Source organism: Hoplias malabaricus, chromosome 14 (genome assembly GCF_029633855.1).
Source record: "Hoplias malabaricus isolate fHopMal1 chromosome 14, fHopMal1.hap1, whole genome shotgun sequence".
NCBI lineage: Eukaryota > Metazoa > Chordata > Actinopteri > Characiformes > Erythrinidae > Hoplias > Hoplias malabaricus.
The window spans coordinates 15,234,394-15,254,745 of record NC_089813.1 but is presented as its reverse complement, the minus strand read 5'-3'; the positions used below and the strand labels follow the sequence as shown (position 1 = coordinate 15,254,745).

The window sequence follows — 20,352 nt, the reverse complement described above, 5'->3', positions numbered from 1 at the left end:
TTTAGGAATTGGTACACTCAGCTAACACTCAGCTACCCACAGATTTGTAAATTGTACCCTCAGTTTAGCAAAAGTGTACCCTTAGATTTGTAAATGTACACCCAGTTTAGTAAAACTGAAAACCTACTGATATTTTAAAAGTATTCTCAGTTTAAGAAACATGTACCCTCAGAGTTTGTAAACTGTACCCGCAGTTAAACTATACACAAAAATTATAAACTCTATGTTCAGTTTAGCAAAACCGTACCGAACTGTACACAAATAGAAACTGTTGTAGGAAGTGTTATTTTCCAGATTTATTGGCTTAGTTGAATACAATAAGTGAACAATGGTGCCCTCTATTGGACATTTCACTGCAGCACCCAAATCTGACAAAGAATGTCAAGGAATAAACTCCACAGCGGTAAACAGCGGTGACCGACAACAATTCAGTCTCGCGCCTGTGATCTCATAAACTGGAGGGTGTTTATCATATGAGAGTGACATGTCTTTATACATTATGTATAAAGAGTACACACACAATTATGTACTTATGGGACATAATATTTGTGTTAAAAACCCTGTAAAACATAAGATGAATCTAAAACGTTAATAAAACGTAATATACATATATACATATTTTTAAAAAGAACTAAAATATTAAAATATATAAGTAAAATATTTAATTTATTCAAAGAAATTCCAGAACTGAATAAAAAAATTAACTGTAACAGTTTATATAAATACTTTTGGCGTTTTTAGAGCTCAAGATCAAAACTTAAACGTTCATTTTGAAATAGTTTTTTCAATTTACAATTTTCAATTAAAATTTAAAATACATACCTGTATACTGTTGTTAAAATTTTGGGTAAATCTGGGTAACCTTTTAGGAAAGACTCACACAGACATCATCAACAGTAAATAGTTTTTTAAAGGAAATATGGAATGTCCCTAAATTACTGAAAGTAATGAATTCTGACGAGATTAATGATTAAATGCTTTTGTAGAACCGGGTCTTGCTTGACTTAAAGGGACATTGTGGTGTATGTGGTGTTGGTTTGAGTGTTTCAGGGCTGTTGGGGTTTAATCACAAAAGTCCTCCACCCAAAAACCCCCAGCTAAGAACTGCACTGTAGTCGAAACCGTCGACTGAGTAATAACGCTGCTTGCCTTTATCAAAGTTTTGATTACAATTCGTCGTGCTGTTACATGAAACGTACAGCAGAATATGGTTTGAAGCAAGGTGGGGGACTTTAGCCTGACATCGATGACATCTGTGTGGTATGTGGTGTCTATCTTATTCGACTATTAATATTTGCTCAATCATACCCAACTTTTATTATGCATAAATGTCATGCAATAATTCAATCTGACCGACAGATGTCGCCATAGTCTTAAGAAATACACGGTTATTTACACTTCTGATACACACATTTACACTGCCTGTAAATGGACATTTTAAATGTGGCACACAGTCACAGACTGCTAAAGACATAGCATTTCATCACTAATCATTTTGTCAAAATCCTTCAGACATTAATTCAAACTAAGACACATACACAGCTCATGAGGGGCAGTTGTGGCCTAACGATTAAAGAAACAGGTTTAGGACCAAACTGGGACCATCAATTTGATCCCCACTGAAGTTTGGAGTGTGAGTGTTTGTGTGTGTTCACTGCCATGGTTTGGTGAAATGCTGAGGTAAAAGTCATTGTCCATATTATCAGCACTACTTACCATTTCACATTTTATTAATACAATTATAGACAGTAGTCCGTCTGTTGCTCTGCATACTCCCCCCAATGGTCAGGACCACTAAAGAGCAGGTATGATTTGGGTGGGGGATCATTTTCCATGCAGCAGTGAAACTGAGGTGCTTGTAATTTTACGTTTTACAGTGTGTTTTCAGGTTGTGTTGCTGACACACATCTTCGTGGACCTGGACTTATGAGTTCAATCCTTGCCTCAGGTCACTGTCTATGAGGAGTTGGGTGTGTTCTCCCTGTGCCTGCTTGGGTTTCCCCCAGGTGCTCCGGTTATCTCCCACAGTCCAAAAACACACTGATAGGAGGATTGATTATTGCTTGTGTGATTGCTTGGTGCCCTGTGATGGACTAGCACTCTGTCCAGGGTGTGTCCCTGCCTTGTTCCCAGTGATTCCGGGTAGGCTCTGGACCCACTATGATCATGAAAATACTAACAGTTACAGAAAATGAATGAATGAATAAATGAACGAATGTAAAACTACGAAGCACACCTATACAGGACTTGGAAGTGATTAAATGGACAATGAGTGGAGAAACAAGGATGTCTTTGTAATGTTTTGGCTGACCAGTATATAGTGTATGTTTATGTGATCCTAAAAAAGACAAACGACATTCCAGTGGGGCGGTAGTTTAGATTCTATCATTGTTCCTCTAAATATAATTCATATTTATAGAGACTGTTGCATTACATACTGGGTTTTCACCCTTATGGAGTGAAAACATGTTTCTGAATGGAAACTGGGTCAGTGTGGTGAGGGCAAGGCCACTGTTCTCATCCAACTTTCTTACACTGTCTTTCTTTCCTCTAGGGTTTTCCTTCATTTGGTCTACATAATAGATAAGATAGAGAAGAAAAGCCTGCTATAACCACTTAAACCAGGTTTGAGGAATTCTGGTCCTGGTGGGTTCCTCCACAGTTTGTTGATTTGCCTGCTGTAACACACCTGATTCAACTGAAGTGTTCTAGTTGAAAAATCAGCAGATTGTACTCCACCCATGTTTTGAACTGTGTGGACTAACATTCATTCATTCATGCATTCATTCATTGTCTTAAAACACTTATCCAATTCAATCACCCTGGAGGGGGTGCCAGTCCTTCACAGTAAGACACACACTCACACCTACAGACACTTTTGAGTCACCAATCCACCTACTAACGTGTTTTTGGACCGTGGGAGGAAACCAGAGCACCCGGAGGAAACCCATGCGGACACAGGGAGAACACACCAAACTCCTCACAGACAGTCATCCAGAGCAGGACTCAAACCCACAACCTCTACTACCTGCTGCACCATGTTCAGTTTAAATATTCAACTTAGTAACCTAGTGTTCTCCCTGTGTCTGCATGGGTTTCCTCCAGGTGATCTGGTTTCCTCCCACTGTCCAAAATACACATGCTGGCTATGCATAGTATGTCCATGTTTCTCAGTGTGCATGAGTAGGTGAGTGTGTCGTGCCCTTTGATGGACCGGTGCCCTGTCCAGGATGTGTTCCTGTCTTGCTCCCGGTTATTCAGGGGTGGGCTCTGGCCCTGCTGTGACCCTGAGCAGGAAGGAGCAGTTGCAGAGAATTAATTAAAAATGATCTCAGTTAGCTGCATACGCTAGTGTTCAATATTATGGTGGTATAATGCAAAAGTTTGGGATCAGACAGCATCGTTGATAAAGGCATGATTTATTCATAGATAGATTCCACAAGTTTATAACTCATAGATTCCAACTTGTACGTATTTGTTGGAGGCTTTTAAACATTTTGAGGGATAATGAGATATATGGGTTTTAACTGACTTATATCCTTTCTGGTACATTAAAATAATAACTTAAAATTAACAATGCTCGTTTAAAGGAATTTTAGGTCATATTTTACCTTAAAATTACAGCTTTAAAACTGTGAATTGTTATTCAAAATACTGTGATGTTTCACTGACATGTAATAGGTAGAATAGAGCCTCTTTTTGTTGCTACTCTGGGATGAGCACAGCAGACACTGCACTATGTATTTTTTGAAGAAGGGTAGGACCTAGACACATGCCTTTCCCCTCCTTCTCCCTTGACAGTGCTGTAAACGTGAATTACACTCTGCAGCTAGAGGGGAAAACAGAAGCAAAAATACCAAATTCTTATTTGTAGTGTTACTTAAAGGCTGTGTTTCTCAAATTGTGGTATCTGTACCACTGGTGGCACACCAAACATCCTGAGGTGGTACGCCAGATGACATCTGCAACTTCATTACGTTCACTGAGAAAGGAATTATTGAATAAGTGAAAATTTAAGTTTTCATTTATAAATTATACGATCTCTTTCAGTGTGGCGCAGCAGGTAGTGTCACAGTCACACAGCTCCAGGGACCTGGAGGTTGTGGGTTCGATTCCCGGTCCAGGTGACTGTCTGTGAGGAGTTGGTGTGTTCTCCCAATGTCCGCGTGGGTTTCCTCCTGGTGCTACGCTTTCCTCCCACAGTCCAAAAACACACGTTGGTAGGTAGATTGTCGACTCAAATGTGTCCGTGAGTGTGTGAGTGAATATGTGAGTGTGTCCCTGTAAAGGATTGGTGCCCCCTCCAGGTTGTATTCCGCCTTGCGCCCAATGATTCCAAGTAGGCTCTGGACCCACCGCGACCCTGAACTGGATAAGCGCTTACAGATAATGAATGAATGAATGAATGAATGGATTTTAAAATAAAGTAACGTCTTAAAATACCAGTTTGTGGGTTGCAGGTAAGCAGGTTAGCAATACGAAATCGGTGAAGAACTTGAAGAACTACCACTCGCCAAAGAAAAGGCCATGTACTGTAAAAAATGGATGCTGAGCCAGATCTGTGTTTAAAGCTCACTGATCTAGTCCCTTCCACTGCATGCCTAGGCCCAGAACTTTCACTAAAATGATAAGCAGTGATATGACTTGAAGGTTTTGGTGTGACAATAGGTGGTACCAGCCCGTTCATTATGAACCTTTCACACAGCAGAAAGGGTGGTGTTTTCAAATGTCAGAATATAACAAACTACAAAAATGGAGGTACAAGGTTTTGACCTGTAAACATAACCAGTCTCAGTACTGTATCAGTGCCAGTGTCTACTTCTGAATTTTAGTGGTGAATAATGCCAAATGGTGTGGTACAATTTACTCCTTTCTCACAGTTCCTGCAGTGACAGTCCTGCTGTGTCCAGTTATAATCCTGATACTGCTACACTACACATCCACGGGACAAACAAGAAGACCTTGTCAGGTAAATATTTAGCAAGCCCGCCAAAATCTAAACAGCTGAACTGTTTTCTTTCCCACAGAGACCTTGTTGTGGGATGCATCCTGGTTTTGCATTGTGTTGCTCATGTGACATGTCTGGAACAGGATATCCTGCTGCTGAAATAGCCACACACACACGGACAAGTGAGCCATCCATTCTGTTTCATGACCAGCTTCCTAATTACCTTAAACTGAATGAGAGAAGAGATGACTGATCTAAGTTTCAGTCACAGGCTATATACCCCCCAACAACCTGTCTAAAGCCCTTCCTGTCCTGTAACAAGATCAGGACAGCGGATGTGTTCAAAAGGATTTCGGTCAGTGCAGGAACTTTTGGTCATTTCCAGTAACTTTGTTCAGTATTGAACTCCACGGACACAAAAGAACTCTAAATCTCAAAAGAGACTGATCTGATGAGGGAAACTCCAACCAGGAAGAATAGGGTGGTCTTGCCCTTGACTGAGGTGAAGCCTGTCCACACAGAACTAACCTAGAGGAACAAGGTGACCTTGCCCTTAAGAGATGGAGTGCCTTACACTGACCCCTGGCCATTTTTATGACATTGTATTTGGTGTACAATAAGTAACAAAATTCAACATTTTCCATTGTTGAATGTCATTTTATGGTAACTGTTGTGTTGTATTAAAATTACAATTGTCATTGTATTCCATAAAGAAAGCCCTAAAAATTAAATATTATTATAATGCTGTATTCATGAACACTAGCATCAAAATCACCATTGTCTAAATCGCTTAATTCAAAACTTTTGGATACATTGTCCCCAAGAACAGAACAATACACATTTTTCTTTGCTTTTTCTTTGATGGAACGCCTAACAAATGCAGGGACGAATAAATACTTCTCGCTTGCAACGTTTCTGACTACTTCATTTTTAGGTTATTTTTTGTTGAATGCAATGACAATTGTAATTTTTACTACTACACAACAGTTCTAAGGTGTTCTCAGTATTTTCCCTGAAGAAAAACACTAAACACAAGAACTAAATCAGTAAAAAACAAAAACAAATAAAACAAAATCTATTGTTGTTCTAGGAACAATACTCAATTATCCCAGAGCCCAAACCTCAGTGTCACTGAAAGTATTTGTTATCACTTGAATTTTGTAAAACCAACTTCTAAAACTGTGTCTGTGTTGGTTTCCACCAGGTGCTCTGGTTTCCTCCCACGGTCCAATACTGGTGGGTGGATTGGCAACTCAAAAGTGTCTGCCACCCTGTGAGGGACTGGTGGGTGTGTTCCTTCCTTGTGCCCGGACCTGGATTAGCAGTTACAGACAATGAATGAATGAACTTCTAAAACTGAACTCTGGGAGTGTGAAAAAAACCCACACTCTGCAAATTTCTTAACATTTCTTACATGATTTTTTAAGGCCCCTGTGTAAATCCTGAAAATCTTCTTAATAACTGTTGTCCAGAATATAAATAAATGCCCAATGCTTTCTCTATTCTTTGTAGTATAGCTGTACCATACTGCAGCCAGTCTTTAGTCATCCACTCTCTACCCCATTTATTATGGGCCAATTTCTGACTTCAGTAAAACCGCGGCTCTGTTAATGGTCCACCAGGCAAATAATATCTGGTTACCAATTATCAGTTATTATGAGTGTGGTGGACCAAAACCTACCCCCTAATACAAGTTTTGTCAACAGAGACTGTCCAGTCACATAAGGTAGAAGCTGTTTCTAGTTTAAAGGACGTGTGGCTTCACCCAGTTAGTGCAGACTGTTATACAACTTCAACTAAAGGAAAAAATATATGGCCATATGTCTTTGGACACCTCATGCATAATTTTTCAAAACTGGTGGGTATTAATAAACAGTGTCTCTCTTTGTTACAGCTTCTATTCTATTTACTGCTTTTTTATTTAAAAAAGTGGGTGGTGTGATGTGGATTTTGGGCATTTTTTTTGTACCTCCCACCAATTAATAAGTGATTTTTGCTCATGAAAAAGCATCTGTCTGTCTGTCTGCGAAATTGTCCCGAGGGCAAACACACGTCTGTGTAAGAGACGACTGTGGAATATTCCCCCGAGGAGCATCTATTCAGAGGAGCAGAGATATGAATCAAGAGGCTGGCCTCATTATCATTTTCATTGCATATTCAATCTAATTAACATATTTTTTGTAGGACTTTCTAAAGCTGTGACCTGATGGGGCTCTAGGGAAGAGGGCGTGGTAACGGAAAGTGAAAAAGTCAAGTGTGTTGGGGGGGAGGGTATACATAACATGTGACCTCCTAGCTTGACTGGGCAAGAATGGACATTTACAGCCACACCCTGTACACTGATGTTAGACCCTAACATGAAGCATTTTCATTTTCCACCTCAGTGTGCATCCTCTGGTGAAAGGTCAGAGAACCAAATCATTTTTTCTTATAATGCAAAGCTGGTGCAGTCTATAGGGCAACATTCTTGCACTCATTGAAGTGATAAAAATTATTATTTTAATAATACAAGTCTGTTGAAGGTCACCATGCTCAACAAGAACGTCACATCATTGGAACTGTGTACTTGGGAGCAATGGAACACCATCCAATAACTTTGGGCTGAGTTGTATATGTGGTATAATGTATAGAGAGCCCCATCAGACAAAGTAATATTTTAGCCCACACAAGGGATGCTCGGGGTAGAGAGCTAGGTGAGGAGTTGTTGTGTTAAAGGCAAAGTTCATGATCAAAAATTAATTTTTTTTTGTTTCCTCACCATTTACTAGCTCTCCAGTCTGGTTACATGCTCAAATCTTGTCTAATGGGTTTACAAATCCCAAGTGTCTGTAAATGGCTAAAAAATGTCTCAGTCAGACATGATATTGCTTCTCTTCTCATGACAAAGAAATGGCAAAAACATCCAAACACTGAAGATCATTGAAAGAGATGAGGATATTGCTTTATTCCAGCCCCATAGGTGGGTAATATTGAATTCTTTTTGCTGTTTCAGATCACTTAAGGTGGAAATGTCTCCAAACTCGGGAGACGGCTAACTGTAGGGTGACCAAACGTCCTCTTTTACCCGGACATGTCCTCTTTTTTAGACTAAAGGAAATGTCCGGGTGGAATTTCACAAACGTCCGGGATTTTGTTTTTCTAGAGCTTACATAGAATTTCGAGAAGCGTCGTTCACAAACTAGTCCTGCCCTCCCCTACTCCGATTGGTTCGCTTGAGTGAGAAGGGGGCGTGGTGAAGTAGCCTAAAATCTTCTGATTGGACCGTCTGACTGTAGAGCTACAGTTATTGGTCGATAACCTTCTCTGTAAACATTTAATTGGTCAGTCTGCACGTCAGTAGTCCTTGTTTACGTCAGGCAAAGCTCATGTACCTACCCTCATCTGGAGCAGCTATGCCGTAAAGTAAATGTAAGTTCTCAGATGAATTAAAAGAGAAATTCCCATGTTTTGTGTAGCAAATAAAGGTGTAAAGGACCTAAAAGCACACATAGGTTCAGCCCCCCCAGAGACATGTCCTATTTTTCTGCATCTCAGAACTGGTCACCCTAGCTAACTGTATTACTGAAAGTGCTACAAAACTAAACAACTCGAGTTACAAATGAGTTTCTGTGGTAATTGGAACCATGAATAAAAATGTACAGACAAGTTACACTTCAGCCACGTACAAATAGCAGTCGTTATTTTCCCTCAAACATACTGTTCCACCTTAAATAACGCGGAGCTTAGAGTTGCATTTCCCCACAATCGTAGACATTCCCTTACTGCATGAAAGTAAGTACAGAGCGAAAGTACTAGAAAACTAAACATCTCGAGTTACAAACAGCCAAGTTACACTTCAACCACGTACAAAACAACTGTATGGTTTCCCCTCAAACAAACCACAGAGAGAACTGTGTTTCTCCAAATTCATTGATGTTCCCTTTAAGTTAGCAACTGCTGGAGGGTTCCAGGTTCAGAGGTCTGTCATGCCCAGTTTTTTGATCCTAAAAGAATCATTTAGCATGAGTAACTGACCTCACGAACTCTCTTATGGCTCCAGATCTGCAAAGAAAAAATCCAACATCTAGTCTAATTTTAGAAAGGCTCATATCCACCTGAATCATATGACCAGGGTTATCCACATGTTTGCATATAACTTTATGTGTGCAGCATTCTTGCTGAACAAAGCACTAAGGAGGCAGAAGTAGAACAGTAGAACATTCTCATGCTTATGTAGCTGTGCTTTTTGGGCCAGTTCAACACTTCTGCGGGTGTGTTCACTAGGCTGGAACATCCAGCCGCCGTTCTGAGTCAGCTGCCTACTGTCTCCAGCTGTGCTCTCTCGCTCTTTTTGTGTGTGTGTGTGTGTGTGTGTTGGCTAGCTGGCTGGCTGGCGGCAGAGCAGCAGAGGTTATGTATGTTATATAAAAGAGAGAGAGAATCACAGAGCCGGGGAGGAACATCTATCACATGACAACTCAACTTAGATCTCACAGTCTTTGTTTTTTTCTCCCTCAACCCCTCTCACGCTCTCTTTATCCCCTATTTTTCTTCATCTCTCTTTGTCTATCTCTCCATGTCTCACACGCTTCTCTGTCTCTTTCTCTCTGCTTCTGTTTTTCTCTGAATATCTCTATCTGCCACTTTGTGTCTGTGTCTTTTTCTGTCTACCCTTTCTGTTTTTTTTGTCTCTCTACTTATCTCCCTTACTCTCCCTTCTCTCTTTCCTTCTATTTTTGTCCCTTCAATCTCTCTCTCTCTCTCTCTCTCTCTCTCTCTCTCTCCACTTCCTCATTATCTTTCTGCTCACTTGCCCTTTGATTTCCAGTTGCAAGTTTACTGTAAGTCATAAGCACTTTCGCCCACGGAGGTGCTTCCTCCCATTTTTCCTCTTTTGGAAAAACAAAGCTCACTGCCCCACCGCATTTGTGTTCCTTTTTTCATCTCATTTTTAAAATTCTGTTTATTTAGTTGAGGTGTTAAGTCAAAAGTTCATCCATAAATGTAAGTGGATGAAAAAAAGACCCATTTAGCACTTTCCTGTACTTGAGTGGCTCTGGAGCACTGGTCCCTTGGGGCTCGAGGCTTTCGCAACATTCATCTGGCGTGTCCTGCATTATTTAGAAGAGACGGTATATTTTCTGGCGTCTAATTTCCCTCAGGTACATCAAGCATATGCTTCCACTGTCCAGTTCTGCTGGAGAGCATGAGGAGCTTCTACACACTTTCCCCAGTCCAACACTTATCCCTCTTTCACACAGTGGTATACATAAGTTAGAACATCCCTGGTAAAATGAATCTAGATGAACTCTATGTACAGTACAGTTCGGTGGGAATATTCTGCCCATTTTTAACGGGGCTATAGGATAATTAAATGATTTTCAGTGTATTATTTGTTCTGGAGTGCCTACCAATGAAATAATATAACCGAATATTAATAATAAAACCCTCATTTCAGTATCTCTCATTGTAGCACCACCCTCATGTTTACTGGAGCACATAAAGGCGTAGTTAAATCACATAAAACAGATGCAAGGATAGCAAAGAACAAGCGAACAGTGCAAAAACACCTAAACTCAGAGCAGAAAAGGAAGAGAACTGAGCTAAAACAGCTAAATGAGAACTGTGTGCCTGTTTGTCACAGCTGTTTGCTCAGTGCTTTGGTGAGCTGTGTGTGGGTCATTATCATTGAAAGGAACATGTGCTGTAATGGGACATTTTGAAAGGGCGGTGTATACAGGTTAACAATGGTGACCAGTTGCTTAATAAATTTGGTGTTTAATCAAAGCATGTCACAAAGACTTTTCATTAAGAATGATGCCTTTAATATAAACAAAAAACCTTTAAATGTGAAATACCTCTTGCACATGCCAGAAAACCATTCACTTGTGCATTAAAATGAGCAGAAGAGTGTCCTTTCAAGAGAATGTGTACTTATCTGTACTTAGAAAATGAACAAAGCAGGTCATGTGACCAGGATCAAATTTTCACTTCATGTTCTGCCCATATTAGGAATTCCACACCTACACTCCATGCAAATGTCACTATAGGATCCTTAAATATTATCAATACCTGTGAGAATGGACTAAGGAACTGTGTTTGTATACATACAGGCATTGGTAACATTCTGGACACTCGTGGCTAATGACATGTTTTTGCTGATGTTCTAAATATAAAAAATGTTTCTGGAAAAAACAAACAAAAAAACCCATTAAAACATAAATATTAAGGGTGTTTAAACTTTTGGATATGACTTTATGCATGCACAGCCATATAATTACAAATGCAGAGTAAAACTGTTTTAACAACAACTGTGCTGATCTACTGCAATTTGTGTTGTGAAAGAGTAACAATATCTTTGCCATCAGATTTAATCTGCTGAAACTTCATAATTCAGCGCATTGATCAGCTGTACACTGTGTACGATAGCAATAGCAGGTTAACATGTGTGTGTAGTTAATGGTCTGTTATGGCTGTGTGCTCTCATGGGAGAAATGTAATAAAGCCTGTGTTGACTCTGCTACAGTAGAAGATCGATCAGACTGTTTGACTTCTAGGTTAATATTTAATTATACCACATTGATCCCACGAGTTTGCAATTCCATTCACTGTTGGTTATTCCACAGAAACTTGCTCAAAAACAAGGACACTTTATGATTTACACAAAGACTCCAGTTATTTCCTGTGGCCTGAATATTAGTTTGTTTACTCTTGAACGATAACGTATCGAAACAAATGTATATATTTACTCAGACTGATAAAATATAAAGCTAATATAAAGCATAAGAACCTGGCAATTCTTCTAATTATTTACTTATGTTATATAATATTTTATGTTATATATATTATAGTGAGGCGGCACAACAGCATGGTGATGCAGCAGGAGTGTCGCAGTCACTCAGCTCCAGGGACCTGGAGGTTGTGGGTTCAAATCCCGCTCCGGGTGACGGTCTGTAAGGAGTTTGCTGTGTTCTGAATAGTCAAATGACATTTCTTGATGATTTTCTAAGTCAAAATAAGTAACCATTCTCTACAGAGACTGATGATTTTAAAACATGTGTGGAAACAGCAAAACACTCTTAACCCATTTAATCCCAAATATTTTCCAGACATATAAATAACCAATTTATGTCATTATTAACCATTTGAAAAAAATTCCAGCAGAATTTTTTGGACACTTTTGAGTCACCAATCCACCTACCAATGTGTGTTTTTGGACCATGGGAGGAAACCGCGTACATAATTTCAGAATATGCATTTAACAGCCTATCTCCCCTCTTACTCCAAGTCTGAGCCATCACAATCACAATTACTGAGGACAGTATCTTACTCATTTTGAGAGATATATGCCTTGTCTAGATGGTCACTTGGATCCAACATATCTAGAATTTGACTCAAAGTGAAGCTAAAAGAAAAACAGTGTAGAAAGTTTGGTAGTAGAAGGACTATATATTTATATAAGTGTATACATTAGATGCATTGTGTTATCCCACCGGTTACTATTGTTGCCATCAACACGTTTACTCCTTCCATGACCACACTAAGCAAAAATGAGTAAATGAAAATGCATATATCCACACGAGACACTTTAAAGATTTTATGTTTCAAAAACTGTTGTCCCCTCTTTAGATTAACATACTTTTTTAACCTTTTTTATCAGAGCTTTAATGCAGCCATCCTCTTCTTGTGGTGCAACCAGGAAATAAACAGTTCTGGTCATGTGACAGTTTTACTCTAAACATGTGACACTACACATATTTCACTGAGACACTTTCTTATTTATATATTTGTGGGAAATGCTTTGATATATTTTTCAGGGACATATTCAGAGCTACAAAAATAAAAACTTTTTTTACAGTCACTACTGTGACCGATGGGAAAAGTTATATATTTAATTTTTCAATAATGTTACGTGGTTATATTTTGTTGGACACAATAATGCTGTGTCTTTTTGTGTGTACTAATGGGACTAGGCATGGTCTTAGTCACCAGGGAGGCCAGTGTGGATTTATGGTCATCAGTGGAAGTGTTGGGTTTAAGTTTTGTTGATGTAGAGCATAGAATCTGCATGGAACTGGTGGTACAGAGCATGCATTAACGGTGCCAGTGGGGCTAAGTGTGGCCTTAGTCACCAGGGAGGCCTATGTGTAACTACAAATAAGAGGCTGTTAGAATAGGTCTTTAAAGTAGGCTTGGAAGGGACCTCATTGTTGAGCCCCCGTTGTGGCCTTAATTCAGAGAAACAATGACAAAGGGATGTGCCTACCTTATGACTCCTGCAAAATCTTGCAAGGTAGCTGGTGCTTAGAGATGTGTGCAAATAAGTGAATGTAGCTCAAGTGAGTAAGTGCAGGATTTTGTCATCTTATCCTACATAATTTCCACTACAGCTTAAATCCACTCATCTTTATGATGCACTTTCCCAGGGCAAAAAAGGCACTAGAAGATATAATGGTCAGTAGTCTCTACTCATTTATCACACAGATAAGTCATTGCAAATCCCTCAAATACGCATGAGATGTAACCCTCCTCCTAATAGCACTGAGTTTATTTATAGACATGTGGTAAAAGCGCTGTCAGGTCTCAAGCCCACATCTGCAGCATCTGTGTTTTTGTATGTCCGGGAATGGGCTTACTGCATGGGTAGAGGATGTGTGTTTTGTGTGTGTGTGTGTGTTTGTCCGTGTGTCCTGCGGCTCTTGTTGTGCTCTCTGACTTTTTGCCAAATGCCATGCTTGCCATGACTGACAGTGTCACTTTATATTCACATTCAAATTTCATTTCTGGAGTCTAGAGTTACTTTATTCACAACACAGCAACATACACACACACACCCACACACACGCACACACGCACGCACTGAACACCTTCCAACATCTTTCCTATCTACTTTCTCAGCCATATGTTATAAAAGGTTTAAAAAAATGTTAATTACATAATTATTAGTCAGGTTCTAACTTAAATGTCATTATAAATCATTCTTAACAGAGAAACAGAGAAGTTCATGTACAACACAACATCATAATCAATGACTAAAAAGACACTCTCTCAGTGGTTAATTGATTAAACTTGCTGGTTAAATGCTGACACTCACAGGCTGAATGTCAACTGATCTGAGGTTTAACAGTGTAGATGCTATTTGGCAAAAAAAAATGGTCACTGTTACACTTTCTATCTATGTTTTATATACGATTCTTAATTAATTTTAATGTGTTTACAACCTAATTAATAACATTAATAAACAGATTTTAAACCATTTATAAACCTTTATAAGTGTAAAAGTGGTACTGTTTTTGTGTTAATGCATCATTAACATGTTAGCCTTGACATGCAAATAAATAAACAAACAAATGTAGGAATGCATTACATTTGATGTTGGAAAATTGCTGTGAAGATTTGATTGTATTCAACCAAGCAAAACATTAGTTAAGTCACATATTAATTAGTTATTGATCTCACAGTCTTTAAGTGGTGCGCTATCATGAGAGAGAACAGTTTTTAGAGGTTTAAAAGTGATAATTCCCTAGCCTTGTGGCTAGGGCTGCCCCCTAGTGTTCACAAGTGTGTGTTTAAATGTGTGTTTCACTGCACGGATTGGGTTAAATGCAGAGACCAAATTCCTCTGTGTGCAAGCACAGTGGCCAGTATAGTGCTTCTAAATCTAATTTTAATAATTTTTGTCATGTTATTAGTGGTACTATCTGCAGATATCAATAATACCTGTGGCTGATATTATCTATATATAAGACAGACCCTAGCTTCAAGGCCTGCATATCCAGTAGAAGACAGAACACTCCTCAGCTCTGTGTGCTGTCCTGTCATTTCGGGTCACTGATTTCTGTGTCCACAAGGTAAACGTTATTTATATAACTGGTACAGTATGTGTGCTAGCGTTTTCCCCAAATGAAAGTGACTCTCCCTGCCTGAACCCATGTGTAGTGCATTACAAGAGGAACCAACCCTGCTTTGTGTTTGTTTGCAGAACAATGTAAAATTACCTGCAGGTACGTCCTGCTAATTTGTCATGCACTGGAGTGAATTTATATAATATGACCATTGTTTGAGTGCACACTTTCATGAATGCTGGTTCTCAGAGCTCTGGATTAAATTTCAGTTTCAATGAAGACTCCAGTGTTAGTCTTAGGCCTGAATAACCAGTGCTGAAACCCTAGTAGGTGCTTGTTTTTGCTTGGGAGTGCATATCTATAAGTGGTTCTATCTATTTTGTATATAACTATGGCTTGAGTTACATTAAAAAAAAAAAAAAATTAATTAAAAAAAGCATTATGTCTTTGCACTGGAGATTTGTCCAGCTTGATGGACGTATGTTGTCCAGAAGAGACCCATTTTGGCCATCTGGCCTTTTAAGTGTGTCAGTGGAAGAGTAGCAATAAAGCTTTATATTTGAAATGTCCAACTAGGAAAGGCTACATTTTTAAAAGCAGTCTTTTCCAGCAAATCTGTCAAGCTGGTTAAAATTTTCACCTTAATTGAATCAAGCTCTACATGATCTCATAGGTCAAAGACTTCTAATAAAATGTAGATGAAAAATGTTTACTGTTGAAGCTTATGAAATTGTAATATAAATTTTGCATTCTAACAGTATGAAGAATCCTGTTATCTACAGTTTCCTATGAGAGCACATCCAGCACTGAAATATTTAGCCAGTGATTATGTTTTAATATTTAGAATAATACAAGGCATCTCATTATAATCATACACAAGATAAGATGTAAAATATCCTATGCCAATCCATTACAGCTTTATATAAGTTGCTGTGGCCATTTATAAACCGATCAGCAACCAGCTATCCTTAACATCTACGGTTACTCATTGAGCCCAGCCCACGAGTACCCAAACCAGCCACTGTATCACTAGCTCTTCACAGGGGTCATCAGGTAGGCACCTCCCCTCATCAGTGTTTAGCTGAATTAAAGCCACAACACCTGCAGAAGGCTCAAGAGTGAAGTCTGGCATCCCAGACCCACCCCCCTCCAAACCAGCTTTACAGTCCTACCTCACCGTTGAGTATCAACAACCATAAATCCACACTGGCCTTCCTGGTGACTAAGGCTGTACCTAGCCCCACTGGCACCGTTAATGCACACTCAGTGCCAGCAGTACCATGTGATCTTTACGTACTACATTACCAACCACCACAACAGCACCTCTACAGTGCATTTCCCCAACTAGTCTGTGTTCTCCTTGTTCACAACCTTTGACTAGAGCTTTCAGCTGTTTCTTATAACTCCTTCGCAGCTGCTCTTAGTTTCCAGCCTGATGCTGAACTAGCACAAGCAGGGATGAGGCAGACTTGGCTACAAATCCCCTAACACTATCTCCAAGGGTCTATGTGCTTGCCACCCATATTCTCTCACCTCAGCCGCCAAATCTGCGTACTTCAGCTTCTTCCTTTCATAATTATTACTTAAAATATGGCTTAATACTTCATAATTACAAGAAAAAATAGAAGCTAATTATTATGAATTTGGACTCTCAGGGATTCTGATGTAATAAGCCTGAAGAACAAATCCTCTCAACTTGCAGGGTGGGGCTTTCCAGAGATGGATGGAGATAGAGGTGGGGACTAACTGCATTAAAAAAATCTAATTATAATGAGAAAGGATCCCTCTAATTATTATGACGATGCTAAGATGCTAAGACATAATAATAGGAAACATTCTACTTATTATGACTTACTAAATGTCTTTATTAAGTTTATTTACATTGTTTGCATTCAAAACTTTTCCAACACTTGAACTTCACCTCCCTGTATATTTAGAAGTCGACAATATTATTGACTTGTGAATCAATGTACTGATTTACAAATTGTACTGATTCGGTTTGGAAAAATCGGTTCAACAGATTTACTCGAACTACATTTCACTATGTTTTGTTATGGAGCAAAATTAGGTTCTGTATTTCAGCTGCTGTCAGCAGTTACACTCAGCTGTAGACGTCGACACAGTATTTACAACACCAACATACCGTATTTATACATTTATTGTGAGTAAATAAACGCAGTAGACGCTTAAATATGACCAAATCTGCCTACTCAGCTAAATGTAATATATCATTTGTGGAATAGGGCTCGGCGCTGTCTAGCAAGCTGATATAAACTGGAAACACGATACGCCGTGGTTTCGTTCGTGCATTACCAGCCATGTGTCTCACGCTGACATAATTTATGAAGAGAGTAAAAGCTCCTGGGGATTTGATATCAGTTTAATCCGGTTTAGGATGGAGATGCGTGCTGCTGAATCTTGAGCAGACCCATTAGGACCCTGAAGAAAGGTTTGGGCTCAATCTCAAATGGCTCCCTTCTTCCTTTATAGTGCCTTGCATAGATCAAGAAGTTATTCAATTTTGGCTTCAGTAGCTGAAAAATGCAGTAAATGTTAGTTCTGAATGTAAATTATTTTATATTTGGACATATACATCTTTTTTTGTGTGTGGACGCTGTTATTTCATAACCTACATAGTGCACTACCTTAGGGAGCAGGGAGCCATTTGGGATTTATCCTTGGATTCTCCCTCCCTGTTGTGTTTCATATTTACAACCATATTCAGACAAATCCCGCCCGCTGCCCTATGATTGGCTAATATTAACAGGCCTACTGCTGGCCTGCTACTGAGTCGAATACAGCCGCTCAGAGCTATAAGCAAATCACAGCGAAGGAGGTGGAGTCTGTCAATTGTGGGGCGTGGCTTTGACCTAATACGGGTGTTGAAAAAAATATAAACAAAACGCTGGGTCTTAAAGCGCGCTGCAGTGCGCATGCGTGACCGTTGGCGCGGCGCTGGAGGTCTTGCGCTTGACGATATGAACTGTGATGTACCTGCTTAAAGGAGCCGCCAGAGAAAGTCTCAGGTAAAAAAAAAAGTAGTCAGGCATTGGACAGAAAAAGTTGTTTTTCCAGCGAGGAGTTACAAAACTGGACAAAGTCGGCGTTTCTCGGATTTGGAAGTTAAAGCGGACGCCAGTTTAATGGATTAAGTGGAGTGTTGTGGGATGAAACATAACGTAATGTGAGAACGTTATTTCAGAGCGGGGAAGAGGTGTTGGAACAGATTCGTCGCTGGTCAGTTTTTGTTGGATTGCAGTTTTTAAAACAAGTTGGATTTTATTTTATTTTTTTAAAACGAGATGGCTCCCTCGAGACCGTTTTTTATCTCCGCTGAAGTTGAGGGTGTTTTACCGGCCGCGGTGCTGTGTAACGTACCGCTGGAGTCTTTAAACTAACCGGACACACTCTGGAAGCTTTGAGTAGAGAGTGTGACCATGTCCAAAGTGCTGCAGAAGAAGAACCACTGGAGCGGGAAAGTGAACGAGGTTGCCGTGTGCAAGAACGGGGACGGGGAGTTGATCGCGCGGCTCCGCGGCGGGGCCGAAACAGGACAGTTCACGTACGTGGGAGAGGTACCGGACACGGTGCTGTATAAGTACGGACAGCTGAGCGAGGGCGAGCTGCTGCTGGAGGTCGAGGGTCTCTCCGTGTCCGGTCTCCCGCTCTACGACGTGTTAACTGTCATAAAGAACTGCAAGGGACCCGTCCGCATGAAAACTGTCCGACAAGGTGAGTTCAACTGTAATTACTCTTATAACCATAAGCGGGAAAAGCGGACAGGCGTTCCCTCCAGTAACAACATCCGCACATTGTCACACACTGAGCTCATGAAACTGCTTCATTCAGTCGCTGGGCTCAAAGTCCTGTGGGAAAGTGAGAACACCCAGCGATGTTCAAACGGTTTGTTGAACATCAAAAACCCCGTTCAATGAAGACCAAGTTCTTAGCCTTGTAAACATGTTCTTTGTGTGTGTGTGTGTGTTTCCCCTATACACCTGAAGACTAATCAATAAGCAGTCAACACCATGGCTAAGCATTTCTCCTTTGAAACGTCATTTTTTCCAAAACACTTTTAAATGGGCAAATTCAGACAGCTAGGGATTGTTGTGTCATAAACCTCAGCAACCAATCCTATCAGCTTGAGCAGCCCAGGGCTAAATGGAGATAGAGGCTAACTACATATTCATATATCGGCGTGCATACTGAATAAAGGACAATATAATTAACCTGCACTTAAGTGACTTTTAATGCGTGTATTTTATTTTTCTTGGATCTCAGTTCTAAATCTGTAATTTTTATGAACAGAGATGAGTTTTATGGGTTCAGTCAGTGATAAAAGGGGCCTTTTTAATAATTCAGAGCAGGAAACCTTTTTCCTGATAATGTCTGCATTACCTATTAAAACCCTAACAATATTAACTATATAGCCACTTTATATGCCCAGACAGCATTTGACGCTTTCTCCCACCCCATGTGTTAAATTCAGCGAATAAACTGTAATTGTGTCTAAAACGTTTTGCACATGGCTGAATAAATCAATGCGCTACTGTATTTTGACACCAGGAGTTAAATATGAATCAGAAGGACGACTACAGACATACTATGTGGAAGATAAATGAGTGAGAAATTATAATGAATAGGCATAATAGCTTGTTTATGTGTCTGTTTCAGATGATTTACTGACACAGACTGAACATAAAACTCACAGCTGCAGTCAACAAACCATTTTTTTACCTCAGTTGCACAAACTAAATGACAGTGTACTCTTCAAAGTTATAGTCCTCGCAGTGTACTGTTTAAAAAAAAAAACCTTAAAGCTCATCTATGTTCCTGAGAATGACATTTTTAAAAGGAAATACCTAGACAAAAAAAATCCCCCAATGCTTTAAAAGTGGTTTAGGTGTAACTCTACACATATGCGCAGACCTAGGAATGTGCAGTTACTCCCACAGGTTCATGGGTTTGGTTCTGTAGGTTAATGACATCAGAAACCCAGACTGTCTGAATTCGCCTGTTTGAGACTGTCTCTGGGACGCTGCAGTTTTAAAGCAGCCATGGAGGTGACAGCTTCTTTTCTGCACGATATATCTTGTAGCGTATAAAAAATAAATCACCACACGGACATGTTAACAAGGTAAAAAAAACTTGGTTTCACTGGAGGCGGACTTTAAAATAGAGCAGCCGGACTGAGATGTGCAGCACGAGCGGACACTTTGATGGGAAATGGCTCTGACACACTCTGAGGCCTTGTTGTTGTCGGGTAGCAGAGAAAGATCCTCTTCACCCACTCATGGGTTACAATATACAATAGCCCAGACACACACACACACACACACACACACACACAGAGGTTTGTATTCCTGTTCTAGTTGGATACTTCCAATGACTCCTTTATTGTTGTTGATAACGACTGCTCAGTCGTGATTAGCCCAGAAAAAGATTTTGCACTTTTGCCATTTTATCTATTTTACCTTTAAAACAAACCTTACAACGCATCATCTTGAATAAAGATGATGTAACAGTAGATGATCGATGGATATTGTATCTGTAGAAAATGTAGAGTATTAAATATTGAAG

The 20,352-nt window shown here is 39.7% G+C and overlaps 1 protein-coding gene across 6 annotated transcripts in view; it reads left to right on the top strand.

Moving 5' to 3' along the window:
* Positions 1-17,771: 17,771 nt before the first annotated feature.
* LOC136666634 (membrane-associated guanylate kinase, WW and PDZ domain-containing protein 1-like) overlaps positions 17,772-20,352 on the top strand; it is a 185,210-nt gene continuing 182,629 nt past the window's right edge. For all 6 annotated transcript variants that reach the window (XM_066644947.1, XM_066644945.1, XM_066644944.1 and 3 more), the window contains exon 1: positions 17,772-18,504. In XM_066644947.1, the coding sequence (XP_066501044.1) occupies positions 18,210-18,504 (295 nt within the window). In that variant the 5' untranslated portion in view covers positions 17,772-18,209. The remainder of the gene's footprint in view (positions 18,505-20,352) is intronic.